The sequence below is a fragment of the Chenopodium quinoa genome, unplaced genomic scaffold, assembly GCF_001683475.1.
Source record: "Chenopodium quinoa cultivar QQ74 unplaced genomic scaffold, ASM168347v1, whole genome shotgun sequence".
NCBI lineage: Eukaryota > Viridiplantae > Streptophyta > Magnoliopsida > Caryophyllales > Amaranthaceae > Chenopodium > Chenopodium quinoa.
The window spans coordinates 916,339-933,606 of NW_018744137.1; the positions used below are offsets into that span (position 1 = coordinate 916,339).

Below are 17,268 nucleotides of genomic sequence, written 5' to 3' on the forward strand. Positions count from 1 at the left end.
ATATTATATACTCCCTCCGTTTTTAAATACTTGCTCCATTTCTCTTGGACACGCATGACGATGCTAATCTTTTATCAATAATTCTTTAATTATCAATAGGTATAACTTCTAACAATTGAAAATTAATAATCTATTCATTGAGATGATTGCAACAAATGCCCACAAGACTATATTTTTTCTTATGTATAAATCACAAACATTAGTCAAAGTAGTATAAATGAATAGTGCAAAAAATAGAAATGGAGCAAATATTTAAAAACGGATGGAGTACCTTTCTACAAGGGGTCTAAATTTTATTAGATTCATTTCTTTGTTCTTCAAATATTATTATATATATTTTTTAAGTTATAATTTTAAAAAATTTAAAATAATTCAACTATTCCCCTTGCATTCTTCTTCACTCAAAAATAGGACAATACATGCATGTTCATGAATGGTTTAATAAACAACCTGAATGAATTGGTCTCTTCTTTGTATTCTAATAGTCATTTTGTAAACCATGTTATATCAGAGGGTCAACATTAAGTTATGTGCCTAGAAACTCTAGTCACTAATCCTCCATTTTTTTCTAACACTATGCACTTTTTTAAAAAAAAAATGGTATTCAATGCACACATTTGATCACTTTCATTATACTCATGGTTAATGACTTATCATATTAATCAGGGTTAGGCTAAGCAAAACAGCTCAGTATGAGTCTTCACTTCCCCACTTCATTCAGTTATTCCCCTATTACAAATATTAGTTCCAAGGCATAAGCATCATGTTCCCATAAACTGTAGTTAAAATGATTAGGCAAGTTTAAATTGTGCTGAAAATTTTGACAGACTATACATCAATATATTCCCCAGAATATGTGCAAAATAACACATTCAAATATAACCCCAATGTTACACATTAGCTAAAAGCTATCATATAAGTAAAAACTAGGAATGTATGCTTCAAGATATGAAAGCATTTACATTAAACTTTACATTTTTCATGTCAAAACTAAAAGTTCTACCTCTCTTTAAATACTGATTACTGAGTATTAGTATAACTTCCTACTGAACAAAGGGTAGCTGTTTTCCTCTCTATGAGACTATCACTATTCACTATCAGACATGCATCTGAAGCCATATACCAGTAAGTGATCATCTCCATCCCAGTATTCCGAAGACAGCAAAGACTCCGTTAAGCTCCAGATGCAGGTGATGTATACTGATGCGGTTTGTTTTCTATCGCGAAAGAATTAGCAAGATATCGACTATTAAAATGGTATATAGATTATTCATCCCCACATTACAATTTACAGAGTACCTACGCGGGTGGGATTTCTCTCCTTATTGCTGTTCACTTGAAACCCCTTGCTTATCAGGTGCAGAAGGCAGCCTACCAACAGCCTCAAGTAATCTACTGAAAACGAGTTTGACAGGAATACAGGCCACTGGTTGGGGACCTGAAATCACAGATTTTATCACACCATCACCATCATCCTCTTTCTTTTCGGTAGGGAACTTCTGATCAAAGCCAATGGAAGACAGTGTCTTTGTCTTCTGATTGGAAGATGAATTCACTTTTCGAGAAAGCTTCTTCGTCCCGTGAGGAGTCCTGGTCACATGTGTGGAATGATTCTTTTTCATCAAAATTCCGCCTTTACGAACAGAATTTGAAGCATGTGACTTCTTGGAACTTACTTTCATAGACTGATGAATACTCTGATTATCAGAACCTTCATTGCCAACCATCTGGGATGAAGATGAACGAGGACGTGGCACTCGAAAATTGGCCGTCCTCTTGGCAGTCCTCCAAATTGGTGGAACTTTGCTTCTATCAGAGTCATATCTTACATCACCATATACATCACAAGCTGATACAATAATATCTGTTGACCCATCTTCAAGGGTTTCGATTTGGATAGGATGACCTATAATTGCCTTCCCATTTAACCTGCTCATCAAAGACACCCAAGGTACATGCTCACCGCCTTGACGGTTTGCTTGGACCTTCAGGTCTACATCTATTAGCAAATCATGCCCATTTCGGCCACCAAACATTGGATTAAAGTAGCCACTTCTATCTTCCCAGAATCCTCTCAAAGGCCTTCCCCATGTCAACTCTTCCCAATCACTCATATTCTGGCCGGTGAAATTTTGCCTTCTGGCCGCAGCTTGTGATGGCAAGTAACCTCTTTTACTGAATCCTTGTGAATGGCGGTCAAAGTCATCCTCCATATAATCAGTGTCATTGGTATAGCCATTGTTATGAGAGTAAATCAAGCTATGGCTTGGTGCCCTCTGGCTCATTGACCTACCCCTTGTTTCAAGATATGATCCATAAGTGAATCTCTCACCAGGTCTCTTGTTGATATTGCGAACATTTCTTTTCCCTTTCAACTGCCATTTAGAGACTGCGGCAGCACGACTTGGATCATGAAAATATAACTCAGACCTCTCATCACCATCTTCAGAATCATCACTGCTGGTACTCTCATGACCCGTTTGCACTTGCAGCCTATCAAGTATTCTTGGCTGAGCCCTGATGCACGTTTCAGCATCTGAAAAAGCAGCAAAACTCAGTTGTATTATAAACCACCAAATTGAGATACGTCAAGCTGTGGGATAATTTTCAATACAAAAAAGAGAAATCTTTAAGTAATCACATGCTTATGTCGCACTGCAACAAAGTGTTTAAAGAGCAAAATTCCAAATGCACATCAAGACAATTGCACAAACTTTACCACTTAAGCCACTGGTAGTGGGGACAAGGGATGATAGCTACAAATGAACAAAGCAATTAATAATTTACTAAATTAGAGTTTTTACAACAAACACATTGTTCAGATTATAAGTAACTATGCAAAGACCTAGTGTACTAAATCCAGGATTAACAGAATCTCTTATAAATAACAACAGTTAAATCACAAAAATCAATAACTGTAAAGGACACATGGATCAAAATAGAGCAAGACATCAAATGATGAGTTATTTAGCTCCCCAAACCCCGGCCCCCACCCCCCAAATATCCATACTCCTACAGTCCTACTTCTACTTGAAACTGCTGATTTTAATCTTCAAATGGCCTTCAAGTGGCTCTTCAAAATTTGATCTCTTACAAAGTGTATCCTCCAATTAGATCAGGACCAAATGCAATCAGGAAGATGAGGTCATAATTTTGCTTCAAGATTGCATATATAAGTTCAACAGAAAAAATTACTAGCCCGGACTAGCAAGTACGAAATCAGACCAGACTTAATGTGAACTGCTGAACTAGAAACTAGTAAATCTAACAATGCTTCACAATCATTCTTACAACAGTCTTAAAAAAGTCGAGCACTAAACAATTAGTAAAATAGTCAGGGTATGTAGTCCAATTCACACTACACAATTACATTCAATTCACCAGATAAGCACTAGATGGCATGTAGTCACAAGAGCTGAGAGGCATCTGACATGCATACCTGTCAAATATGCACAAAAGATAAACTTGAGAATGTCTAAAATGCCACTTAAATCCAGAAAATGTAGAAAAAATAGACCGAGCCATTTGTAGCAATTGGCCAAGTCAAACATGAAAAATCAAAATAAAATAAGAAGCTCATTGCGAGCACTCTTGAAAGTAGCAAAATTGTTTAACTACCTGAAAGCATTGCCCCTGTCTCAACATTTGCTTCTAAAGATCGGGTTCCAGATGAATCAGATTCAGTTTCTTCTGATGATCCAGAGGTAGACACTTCTGCAAAAGCGCTGTGCTGAGATTGGCAGGTGCCCACCTCAAGCTGGGTAATTGGTGCTTCTATCAGGCTACCTTGCTTGTTAACAAATATTTCACGCGGCTCGGATGAAAAATACATAGAACGATGACTACCAGCAATGGGAAGCCCCTTTCTTTGCACATCAGGATGCAAAGAACTAGAATGAAATTTTGCATTATCATGCCTGACCTTGACAAAGGAATTCAGCCTATCATTCATTTTTGGAAGAGACTCCTCAACAGATCCATCCAGTGACCGCTTCCGCTTGCCAAGGGAATTCCTAGAATCAGATGAACTAGAATTCTCAAAGCGGTGATCAGCTGTTGGGACAGCATATGCAAGACCATCAACTGCCATTCTATTAGATTCTTCAGACACAGTTGAAGTGTATAGCATTTTATTAGTAGCCACAGCCTTAAGGCCAAAAGCATGCAACTCTCTTACATGACGGCTCAAATCAGTGCCACTCTCTTCTAAACTTGGATGAGCTCCATCTATAGCTTTGTGGGTGTACAAGGGAAATGATTTTCTCTCCATTAACTTAGATATATCAACTGTCCTGCCAAGTTGACTTGATTCATGGTTTCCAAGTTTCCCATTACCATTTTCCAGAACTCCAGATGATCTAACTAAGTCCTTTCTTTCAGAATCTGATTGTTTTTCTCGCATGGAATGAGTGTTACCTAATTTCCCATATTTCTTTTCAAAAAATTGTTTTTCAAGTTCAAGAGCATGAAGTATGGCATCTTCTCGCCGTGCATACTTTTCACGTTTCTTTGCAGGAAGTCCCACGGAGGCTTCAGCTCTCTCAATGCAATCATTAAACTCGCCACATCGAAATGCCTTCACACGCTTTGATTTTTCAAGATTGTACCAGTCCCTGAGAAAATATCCATAAAATATTAATGGGAAATCAGGATGAAGAAATGCAGTGTTGTAATTCCTGTTCAACATATTTGCTTCACTCACGTGAAGAGCACGCAAAAATGCTTGATGAATGAAAGAGAGATCAGTTTGTTCAAATACCAGAATTTCAGCATTTGCCTTCCTGATAAGATGCATGCCTATGAATATAACACAGCAGGAAGTAATAGAAATAATAATAGTTCTAAAAATTAACTAGAGATACATGTGTAGGCTCATGACAGTAGTAACTACGCACCACCCACCTATTTAGACCACACAAGACAAGTAGATAACATGATGCCAGCCAGAATTTAGAGTCAGGTTGAACATGTATTAGCAGGCATTTTAAGACAAGGAAATACAAACTAAAATATGCTTAAAAGGAATATAGAACATGGATGTTTTTAAAAAACATACCAGCAAGTGATAGTAGGAACTGAAGAAGGAAAAGTAATTTCTACAACACTAGGTAAATCTTAGAATATTGGAGTACCAGCGGAATAATTATATGAGAGGGCCATCATATATCATATATATTAAAGGATAGCATTCCCACAAGTGGCACAAGACTTTCAACAACCAAAGCACAGTTAGGTCTTAAGTGTGCAATAGTATACCGGCTATTTCTGTGAGAACTTTACCAACCAAAGCATGTTTAGGCCTTACGTGGTTACGTGTGCATTAGTACTACCAACTTGTCAGTCATTTGTGGTAGAGCCGCAGAGGAAGTCCAAATATTTTTAGCTAACCTCATAGATATGGAGATAGATAGAAAGGGTAGTGACTGCATGAAGGCTAAGGAGTCTGGTATCAATTGAAGCACTAAACAAGTATGTACACATTTTGTTGCGAGTGTTTGACCACCCACAAGTAACTGACAACTCGACATAAGAAGGGTGTGGGTGAAGTAAACTAGCAAATCAGATAAGGAGATTAGTATTCTAAGAAAACAAATTTTCATAATTCCTTTAAAACAAACAGTTATCCTTAATCCAAAGCAACTGTATTCAACTTCCTGCAAATTTCTTGCTTCCAGTTCAAGGGATAAGATAGCTTTCACTCTTCCCGGACAAGTTGGTGAGCATGTGTTTGACACTCCGACTACAGAGATTTCAGAGTATTACTAATATCTAGTTCAGTCACTACTCACTAGTGTATTGGCCAGTAAAAGCTTTTTCAGTGTCCTTAGGTCCGTCCTCCTCAGAGCAAAACCAGGGCAAAAAAGATATTTATAAGAAATATACAAGTCTCTTCCCAACTTACTAACAAATGTGCATCACTGAAATTTCAGGCAGATCTTACAAAGATGTGTCTTCAAAGTCTATGATCTTAGCAGTGGAAAGCTAGAACTGATTGTCAAATCAAGTTCTTACTAATGAGGATATCAACCCAACCTTGCCCCCTGCCTCCTACTAAAGACTCTCAACCCACCTCCTATCCTAGCACACAAACAGCTACTAACACTATACCTTCCCATTGCAACTTGGTCGACGGCAATTTGATACCAATAGTCCCTAGATGATAAGTCGGGATGTTACAGCTCAAAAATAACATACAGCCTACTGCCAAGATTCACTCCACTTACCCACAAACAAACGCCACTCGCCAGTTAGAACTACTAGGCTTCAATCTATCTTTCAACCCACAAGTAACCCTACCCTCCTCACATAGCCACATTCCCTCCCTTCCTTCCAAAGACCCTAAATCCCTAAACTAAACAACATTCTCGGCAACATCATTACATATTCAACAAGGAAAACCGCTCTCTCCCTAGGAATTAAAACAATCTCATATAGCTATAATGGCACCTCACAAGCTCTATGCTAGTACTTCATAAAAACTCGGGCCAAATTAGCAGCTCGTGGCGGTCAGAATATACAAAGTTCCATTCATAGAATCAATCATTCCTCTTCTACATAACTAAACCAACCCCATCCCACAACATACACAAACTACATTGCACCCAATTCATAAAAAACAATTATAAAACCAACCAAAGCAAAACAATAACCAAAAATTAATATAAAAATACCAATTTAACTCAATCTAATATTCAATTAACATGAACATAAATAACAGAAAGAATAACAGAACAAATTACTTACACACTAGCATCTTCTCTGCCCAGAAGCTTAACAGGAGTTCCAGATCGAGGAGACATAAGATGAGAAGCAGAGAGTTCATCCGGACCCAGTATTTTACCCGGCCACCACGACCCGTTTCGCCTTCGAACCCACACTATCGAACCGGCCCCACCATCTCTAACCCCACCACACTCTGAGCTCCCCATAACTAAAAATAAAAATAAAAAAAAAGGAAAAAACAGGGTATACTAAGAAAGCTTTACAGCAAACAAAAATGGCGGATTTTCAATATTTTTACACAGAAAAAAATAAAATAAGAAATTATTTGATCAAAGGACGATCAACCAGCGGCGAAGAAGAGAGAGAAGCGGAAAGTGGTGAGGGAAATAGGAGAAGACGCCATTGATTAAAAAGGAAGAAGATGATTAGGGTTTCCATTCAAAATGGGAAAAAAATCATCTTTGATTTTTCTGGATAGATTTTTTCTTTTTCAAAAAAAAAAAAAAAATCAGAAAAAATTCTAGGGTTTGTAATCGATTCAGATTCGGCAAATCAACCAAATTGGGATTTATTTCCGACGAATTCGTATGATCGAAAACCGTCAAAAACTTGAACAAATTGCAAATTCTTCTTCTTCTGAAATTAATTTCTCTCTCTTGTGTTTGTGTGAGATTTTCTCTCTCCTAAAGAGAAGAAGCTTGTTGTTGGGAATGGAAGAAAGACCTCTGTTCACTCGGTTCTGAGTTTTACCTGGGTTGACTCGGACGATTTTACTCGTGCTCGTTTTTCTTGTGACAATTTATTTTTTTGGATTTTGATTTTATTTGAGATTGTATAGTTTTTGAGAGGGGAGTTTATCAATCAATCAGAGTGGCGCAGCGGAAGCGTGGTGGGCCCATAACCCACAGGTCCCAGGATCGAAACCTGGCTCTGATAAATGTTGTAGAGAAATGCTTCCTGCCCTCTTTTTTTTGGCTCAAATAACGTCGGTGAGTTTGGGTCGGTTTGAGTTTTGACAGCTCTAATAAAAATTAATTGTTCGTTTACGTTCTCAAATATTGTGTTACTAGGTACAAAGCACTTCATATATTATTTGTATGGAAATATTAATAATTTGGATTCTTTACAATAATGGAAAGATATATTTATATGGATCAAATTTTAAAGATACTTAGCTAATTTGTTGCCATATAATTTTGATATTGTTTGATTCTGATATAATGAATGATATATGTTACTAAAAATGTTTGTGAAATAAATGTGTCTTATACAATAGAAAAAACTACCACTTCACTAACGTGTTAATGTTGTACATATGTTCGAACACATGTTATTTGAAGGACATGCAAGTGACACGATGTGTGAAAATTTCTAAATTCGATACAAAGATAGAGTTATTGACCAGATTAACATCAAATTAAGTTGAATCCATAGCAATATTGATACATGAATGGGGTTATTTTCTTATTGAATACAAGTAAGATATTTGAATAATTTTGATATCCTTTGATTTTGATAAAATTATAAATGTTACCATAAATGCTTGTGTACAAATTTTGACTGAGTGGAAACCTTTGACTTATTGGCTAAAAAGAACAAATATTTTTAATGTGTCCTAACCAAATTAAGCTGACGTTTTTAACCCAGTTCTGGATTTGCGAAATTTCAACCAAAATTTCAAAATTTAAACTATTTTACAGGTTAGAACTGGGTAAGGCTATTCTTGATCAACTCTATTAATAAAGGCACAAGTGTCATAGACATTTCATAAAAAAAAAAAAAAAAAAAAAGAGCAACACTTAGTAGAAAGAGAAAGAAAAATGGAGGAGACAAGGGGAGTGGTGAAGCATGTACTACTAGCAAAGTTCAAAGATGACATTTCAAACGAGCAAATTGAAGAGCTCATCAAAGGCTTTGCTAATCTTGTCAATCACATTGAACCCATGAAAGCCTTTCATTGGTACCACATTTCTCTTTGCGTTTTTTTCATTCAATTTGTTGTTATTTGTATTCCAATACGTTTTTTATTGAACTGCTATGGGAAATCTAGGGTTTGAAATTGAGTATTAATTCTCTTAATTTGGGTTGAATATCTTTAATTTGGAGTAAAGTTTTAGCTTAAAATATCATATATCCTTTTATGCACCCGATGCGTGCGTGATTTTTTGGAACGCATGTAAGCAAACATTACTAAGTCGATTTTGTGAAATGTTTACCCTTTTTGAAATTAGGGGTGTCTATTCGGTTTTTGGTTTGGATTTTGACCAAATCCCAAATCCAATTTGTTCCGAAATAAAATTTGGTTTTTAATTTTCAAATCCGATCCGCATTTCTTACCAATCCAATCCAAATTAAATCTTGGGTATTTGTATCCGATCCAAAAATTCAAATTAAAATACATTGCAAATTTTTAGGGCCTAAAGTAATTATAAAATGAAGATGCAATTATAAAAATCTTAGTTTTGAAAACATAGTTGTACATGATTAATACAAGTATTGAAAACACAGATTTACATAATTTATATTAATGTAATTATCAACATAACTCTACATGATTAATTATATGTAAAAAAATATGGTTTCATATTTTGATTGATTCGATTCTTTGGATCCAAACAAGGTCAATCCGATCCGATCCAAAATTCAAATTTTCAAAAAATTTCAATCCGATCCGAATTAAAGTTTGGATCCAATCCGAATTTATAATTCGATTTGGATTTGATTGGATTTCGGTTTTTATCAGAATAATGGACACCCTTATTTGAAATTACCGTAACTAATTGGTGTATATCCCTTAGAATATTCTATAACAAGTGACTTATTGTTACAAAGGAAAAAAAAATGACTAATTGAAAATTAAAAATAAATTGTAAAAAGATCTATTGTACAATAATTCAGTTGTATGATTTTGACACTAGATAAAAGCTTTAACAATTTTTTAGAGTTTAATGATATTAATTTATTACGATTGTGGTTAAAAGATTAATATATTTTAAATTATTTTATAAATGCTAAACTGCCAATACTTTTCACATGATATTTCTTTTTATAATATGCCATAATTGCTACTCCGTATTACATAATTTGAAATAACATTTTGAACAATTTCACACATTATAAATTTGTTCAGTGTTATGTTTGCTATATTCACATTCTTGCACACGATTGAAATTGCCATTATAAACTTTTCACTTGATATTTGGTGAAGGATAATTAGGTCGTTGGACTAACTACCCTCAACCAAACAATATTTATAAACCTACACCCACACTAAACAAGTTTAGTGATAAGTAGAGGGTCGAACCACGAAGACGACATAAACACTATCAACACCACCACCAATTAAGCTAGGTCAAAGAGATAAGATGGATAGAACAATAAACAAAATGAGATTAATATTAAGTTAAACTAACACCAAGGGAGAGGGTCAAACATGACAATGATCTTCAATAAAGTTAGGCAATGGAAATGAGTTTACATGCAAACCAAATATCTCATATAAGGCAATACCAACAATACCATCTAACCACCTATCGGGGTCAAAGGCTTTCCCAACTTAACACATGCTCATACTATCGTCATAAGCTATGAAAGTTAAGGTTTTTGCATAGAATCGATCACCTAATGGATATCCCTAAGTTACACTATCGTCATAACTTAGTTCAATCCACCCAATTACAACACATGATTGGCCATTCACATGGAGTAATTAGTAAAACATGGTTACAAGGTATATTTAATCACATATAACCAACATTTGTCTAGCCTAATACATTCAAGATTCACCACATGCTATCACCAATCCCTTAGTAAAGGGAATTACTCACTAATCATGAACAACTAACACAAAACCCAACAAGAAGAACAAAGAGAAGAAATTAAACTAAACAACTACTCTAATCAAGCAAGAAATTAAGAAAGAACAATAAATGAGATAGAGTTTAGAATGCTCATTGAAGTATTGAAAAGGAATCCAAAACAATGTCACTTTGTACCTTCATCTTCTTCAATCCACCATTGAAACTCTTCACTTTCTCTCTCTAAAATACCCTAAATTACTCTTAATCTACATTACAAAGTATAAAAACAAAGATTAAAACTAAATCTAAGCCTAATTTATGTGAAGATTGATGGAGAGATGTTAGGGTTTAACCCCTCAAAGAGGAGAGAGAAAACCCCAAAGAAACCCACCATAAAAACTTGGCCAAAAAGAGGAGAGGAAGAAGCATTTAAAAGACCAGTAGCTGCTCGTGCGGGCCCGCGATAGAGGCCTGCGCGGCCGCGCACTGGGATTGGCCTGACAGCGACATTCATTTTCAAACGGCCATAACTTCTGTTCTAAGAGACTTCTAGGGGCGTGCGACCTACCGTTGGAAAGCTCTTCAAGTCTAGTTTCCAATGCAACTTGAATCACCTCAATACGATTTGTAGATCAAAAGTTATGGCTAAAAGAGTGAACAAAGGTTAGTTTTGGAGTTCAGGCCCTTGAGCGCCCGCGCCTATCTTAGGCGCGCCCGCGCCTAAGCCGCGCCCGCGCCTAAGCCGCGCCCAAATCGCGCCTACATTCTGCCTCCAATATTTTCGACCCCAATGTTAGGCACGCCCGCGCTGGGTTTGGCGCGCCCGCGCCATTCTTAAAGCGCGACCCGCGCTGTCCGCATGGCCTTGCTTGCTTGCTCCTTAACTTCCTTTGTAGCTCTTCAAATGAACTCCAATTCTCCAAGCTCTTCATTCTCTTAAAATCAACTCCAAAAGCCTACAAAACACGAGAAAAAGCACAAAAACATAATAAAGGGAGAAACTGAGCAAAAGGGGTACAAACAAGGGACAAACGTAGAAAAATACCGCGATTAGAGGATCTAAATAGTGGCATAAATGCCACTTATCAATATTTCTTTTAATAAATTCCACATTTGCATTATATATAAATATTTGCTAAATGATGTTGTAGGGGCGAGGATGTAAGCTTTGAGAACAAGAGTCAAGGTTTCACTCATATCTTTGAGTCCTCATTTGAGAGCACTGAAGGAGTTGCAGAGTATGTTTCACACCCGAAGCATGTTGAATTTGCAAAGCTCTATTTCGCCTATTTGGAGAAGGTACTTGTTATTGACTACAAACCTACTATTGTTCGTTGTTGAAAGAAGATGAAGAATGGGGAAACTATTTTGTTTTTATTATTGGTGAAAATGAATCATCTCATATTTATAGACAGTTTGGTCTAATTGGAATTCTGGGTATAATTGAGTACATCTTTTAATCTTTTTTGTGATTGCTGTAAACCTGTATCTTTCTATAAGGAGCCCGAGATAATTTATCCCTAATGTTAAGGGCGTTTAAGCCATTATATACTCGTGTTTTTTTCAACTCTAGAGTTATTGAATTTGGTTAGACTTGACTTAATATCTATGTAACTTTTTTAGTCATAAATTGAGCAAGAATAATGTCCTGAAATCTTGTATATGTTGCTTAATGTCTCATGTTTCATTAATCTAAAGCAAAATTTAATTAGAAAGATCAACCATGCACAGATGCACCTAGTTAAACCCAAACAAAGTGGAATGAAGCTTAGCAATATTAATTCATGAATGATAAAAATTCTATTCGAATTCATTTATTACCTAAGTTGTTGAAATAATAACATAAAAACTTATGCATACATATAACGAGCAATTTATACATACATACTTCGTACATTATATACATACTTCGTATATTATATACTCTGTATTTATATTGCATTTTTCCAAACATTGTTGCCCCCCCCCCCTCTTCTCTAATTTTCCATTTCCCCTCTCCTTATCTTGTTTGTACTCATCATATTCTTATTCATGCAATCATTTTATAGTGTATATTCTTTGTCATTGATTTAGTAGTTTGTAATAGATTAACTTTAGTTTGAGCTTATTTTAAACAATAACAAGATGATGATGGTAAAGCATAAGTTGCAATGAGTATGTGGCAAATGTGGAGCAATCAACTCCAAACTATATTGTCCTATATATATATATATATATATATATATATATATATATATATATATATATATATACTTTTGTTTAAATTTTTTTTTTAAAAATTTATAAATATATTTATGTGCTAAAATTTCTTATATATTTAGATAAAATTCCTGACATCAAAAGATAATATTTTGTACTTAATTAATTTAAACTTTAAAATCTCATTCACCAATTTTGCTTACGTGGCATTTGAAATATTTAATTGTAAAAGAAATTAATAATCTCTTATTTAATTGGCTACCACTTAAATTTATAATCCTACATGGTGCGCTAAGAAAATTAAATCCTACGTGGCTCTCTAAAAACTTGGGGAAAAACTCCCCTTTATGTATATATATATATATATATATAAGATTTTTTTTTTTAATTTTTTTTGCTTATCATCATATTCTTCTTCTTTAATACAATGGGGTCTTTCTCAATATACTCGTATAAACTATAAATTATTGCTCTATACTACATTCAAAACTAATTATTAAACAAATTTCTCTATACTATGTATTACAAATGTTCCTAAACAAGCCTATATGCCACGTGGTGCCCTCCTCAATTAATTGAGTCTTTCATTTAATATGGATTGTATAATTTTTAACCCCCAACCGTAAGTTTAAAAACTAAAGTATCTTTTTTTTTTTTTTTTTTTTTTTTGACGAAAAGCAATCAAACAATAAAATTAAGAAACAAAGGGCCTCAAATCGGCCAAAACCAGTTCATACAAAACAGTAGGCAAATCTTCTAACCAAACTCTAAGACCTTCAAAGGTGTTGCTCAGCTTTGCTAGGCTGTGTGCCACCTTATTGCCCTCTCGTTTGACAAAGGAGAAAGAGCAAGAGTCACACATAAGGGAGAGCTGCAGTATATCTTCAACAATTGATCCAAAGCTATTTGGGCTAGCTTTACCTTTAACGAGGGCACTGAAGAGCTTCAAGCAATCGGTTTCTAACAATAAGTTCCTGAACCCCGCCTCAATAGCTATATTCAGAGCATGGCGCATTGCCAAAGCTTCTGCCACATCAACCTCGCCCGTCCCCTTTACAACCTCACATGTTGCAGCCACCACCTCACCTTCAAAATCTCTCATCACAGCACCTAATCCCACTTGATTTCCGGGAAACATGGCGGCGTCTGAATTAATTTTGATCGAGCCAGCAATGGGAGCACTCCAAACAGCAGAAAACTTCGGACCCTCCACACCTACATTACTAGCTTCATTTGCCTTTTCAAATTCGGCCACTAAACTCACAGCCTTCGAAATAACCTACATAGAAGGTTTCCTTTTTTTCTCAAAAGCCCACCCGTTTCTTCGAAGCCACAATCCCCAAACAGTACACCAGAAGATATCCCACCAGTGAGGCTCCTTATATTTCTCACGCACTTTGCTGCACCACTCACTAAAGCTTGTGCCTTCGAAGTGATTTACCTCCAATCGAAGCGGCGATGATCTCCATATCAGATTAGCCTCCTTACAAAATACAATCATGTGAAGTACACTCTCACTCTCTACTCCACACATTGCACAAATCTTGTCGACATTCATTCCTCTGTTTGCCAAATTCTGGCGAGTAGCAACACCTTCCCTGACAGCTCTCCAAGCAAAGATCTTCACTTTCGGTGGGACGTTAGCATTCCATATGAGGTTCCAATCAAATGTAGGGGCACCCATGGAACAAGAAGCTTGTTCACGAGCCCTATCCAAAGTCAGCATATTATAGGCACTTTTAACTTCATACCTTCCATCTTTCGAGAAATGCCAAGTCCAAGCATCCCTCCTGTCGAACAACGGAATCATCACCTTGCAAATTTCCTTAACTTCCCACTGAGAAAACGTAACATTGAGGAGCTGCATATTCCATTTCCTGTCACACCAGAGCTCTCTAACATATTGTAACTCACTTACATCTTCCCTCCGCTGAGACATAGCTTTAAAGCCAGGCATTCCAGGAATCCAAGGGTCTTCCCAAATACGGGTTGCATAGCCATCACCAACAGTTTTCCTAAGCCCCTTCTCAAGAACTTCTCTGGCTCCCAAAATCAAACGCTAGGTATAACTCACATTTTGACCAATTTTTGCTTCCATGAACGATGTTTTCGGGAAATATTTACCTTTGAGGACCTTTGACATCAAGGAATCATCGTTCGTCAGAATTTTCCAAGCTTGTTTGGCGAGGAGGGCTTTGTTGAAATTCCTCATATTTCGAAACCCAAGGCCTCTGAATTTTTTTGGAACATACATTTTCTCCCATGCCACCCAATTCATCTTCCTTTCATTATTTTTTTGACCCCAAAAAAAATTCCGGCACAGTTTTTCAATCTCATCAAGAATGCTAACCGGGATGGCAAAACATTGCATAGCATATGTGGGAATGGCTTGAGCAATAGATTTTAAAAGGACTTCCCTTCCGGCTTGTGATAAGAATTTCTCCTTCCATCCTTTTAACTTCTTCCAGATTCTATCCTGAATAATTTGGAAAACCCTCTTCTTCGAACCACCAATGTATGTTGCAACCCGAGGTATTTTTCATGTCCTTCGACAGCCTTAAAAGATAACTTCATCTGAAGCGTGTTTTTCCGTTCCGGCTCAATATTTCGGCTAAAGGAAACTTCGGCTTTATCCATATTCAGTTTTTGTCCGGAAGCAATTTCATAGGTTGAGAGGATGTCAAGCACATTCTCCACCTCCTCCTCACTCGCACGAACAAACAAGAGGCTATCATCCGCAAAGAATAGATGAGAAATAGGAGGTACACTCCTACCAATTTTAATACCATGGATCAGCTTCCGATTCTCCGCATCCCGTAGTAATGCAGAAAGGCCCTCCACGCACATAATAAACAGGAAAGGTGAGAGTGGATCACCCTGCCTAAGCCCCCTACTCGGCACAAAATTTCTCGACGGTTGACCATTAACAAGAACATCAAAAGAGGCAGTGCTCACACATTTCATCACCATATTCACAAAATTTTCCGGCAATCCCAGTTTACTCATCATTTTTTCCAGGAAGCCCCACTCAACTCTGTCATAGGCTTTACTCATATCAAGTTTTAGCCCAAGAAACCCCTTCTTCCCTTTCTTCTTCTTTCTGAGATAGTGGAAACATTCATAGGCTACAAGAATATTATCAGTAATCAATCTTCCCGGGACAAACCCACTCTGGGATTCATGAATAATAGATGGCAGAACTTTCTTTAGCCTATTTGCAAGTACTTTTGTGACAATTTTATACATCACATTACACAAACTAATAGGCCTATAATCAACAGGAGACTCACAAATTTTCTTTTTCGGAATTAGTATGATATGAGTCTGATTAATAGAACCTATATCACCCCCATTATTCAAAATGTCATGTACTTTAGCAATTACATCATTTCCTACAATATCCCAAAATTTTTGGAAAAAAATAGCAGACATACTATCAGGACCCGGGGCTTTAGTAGGGTGCATTTGAAACAAAGCTTCACGAACTTCTTCCCCATTAAAAGCTGCTGCAAGCATGGTTTGCTGTCGCTCAGAAATGGTTGGCTCAACTTTAGCCGTGACTGCTTCCGGATCAATAAGGTTACCTGTGGCAAACAAGTTCTCAAAATAATCCACAAAAACTTCAGAAATTTCCTCTTCTTTCTTATATTCGGTTCCCAGCTCATTCTTGATACACACAATATTATTCCTCTCTGCTCTTTGTTTTGCTTTTGTGTGAAAGAAGGTTGTGTTTTTATCCCCATTTTTTAGCCAATCTTGTCTGCTTCTTTGCCTCCAATACGCCTCTTATCTACTCTCCAATTCATCCATGCGATCATCTAGCACTCTCATCTCAGCTATAACCTCCTACGTTTGATTCTCAGACATTAATGTCTTCATTCTAGCCCTGCAATCCTCCATCTCCTTAAAGAAATCACCAAACTTCTTCCTACTCCACGCACTCAGTTTATTTGAGGTGAAAGCAATTTTTGAGCAAATATCTCCCCCTACTTCCCATGCTTGCGCTACAATCTCACCACAAGTTTCTTCCCTTAGCCACATTTCTTCAAAGCGATATTGTTTCTTTTTTTTCTTTTTCTTCGGGGTGTTTATAGTATCACGAATGCACAACAAAATTGGGATATGGTCAGATTTTCTTTTTGACAAATGAGAGACAAAAGACCCCGGAAATAAGTCACGCCAAGCTTGATTCGCCAAAAATCGATCGAGTCTTTCTTGCACATTACGCACTCCTCCCCTATTGTTGGTCCATGTGTACTTGTGGCCTATAAAACCCAAGTCATCTAGCTGGCAGTAGCTTATTGCCCTTCGAAAAATATCCGCCTCTTCCACACTAAACACCCTCCCTCCTTGTTTCTCCTCCGACATGAGCACGAGATTAAAATCGCCGCCGCACAACCACGGAATCCCATTCCCATCCATCAAATTCTCTAATAAAAGTCCAGTCTTGAAAAATTAAAGTATCTTCACTTAGAGAAAATAAGGTAAACATAACATACCTTAAGCCCCTAACCTACATATTTCGGCCAAGTCAAGCGATTTTTGG

The 17,268-nt window shown here is 36.6% G+C and overlaps 2 protein-coding genes and 1 non-coding gene across 3 annotated transcripts; 2 read left to right on the forward strand and 1 right to left on the reverse strand.

Moving 5' to 3' along the window:
* Window positions 1–843: 843 nt before the first annotated feature.
* On the reverse strand, window positions 844–7,801 carry LOC110692988 (uncharacterized protein At1g51745-like). Its single transcript, XM_021870078.1, has 3 exons — window positions 6,745–7,801; window positions 3,619–4,613; window positions 844–2,536 (listed from the first exon to the last, which is right to left on the reverse strand). Exons 1-3 carry the CDS (start codon window positions 6,927–6,929, stop codon window positions 1,323–1,325), a joined length of 2,394 nt encoding a protein of 797 aa, XP_021725770.1. The 5' UTR covers window positions 6,930–7,801; the 3' UTR covers window positions 844–1,322.
* TRNAM-CAU lies at window positions 7,588–7,659 on the forward strand. Its single transcript has one exon. It is a non-coding gene; the product is annotated as a tRNA-Met (tRNA).
* Window positions 7,802–8,301: 500 nt separating the features above from the next.
* Window positions 8,302–12,082, forward strand: LOC110692990 (stress-response A/B barrel domain-containing protein HS1-like). Its single transcript, XM_021870081.1, has 2 exons — window positions 8,302–8,683; window positions 11,675–12,082. The coding sequence occupies exons 1-2, from the start codon at window positions 8,544–8,546 to the stop codon at window positions 11,862–11,864; spliced, it is 330 nt and encodes a 109-aa protein (XP_021725773.1). The 5' UTR covers window positions 8,302–8,543; the 3' UTR covers window positions 11,865–12,082.
* The last annotated feature ends 5,186 nt before the right edge of the window (window positions 12,083–17,268 follow it).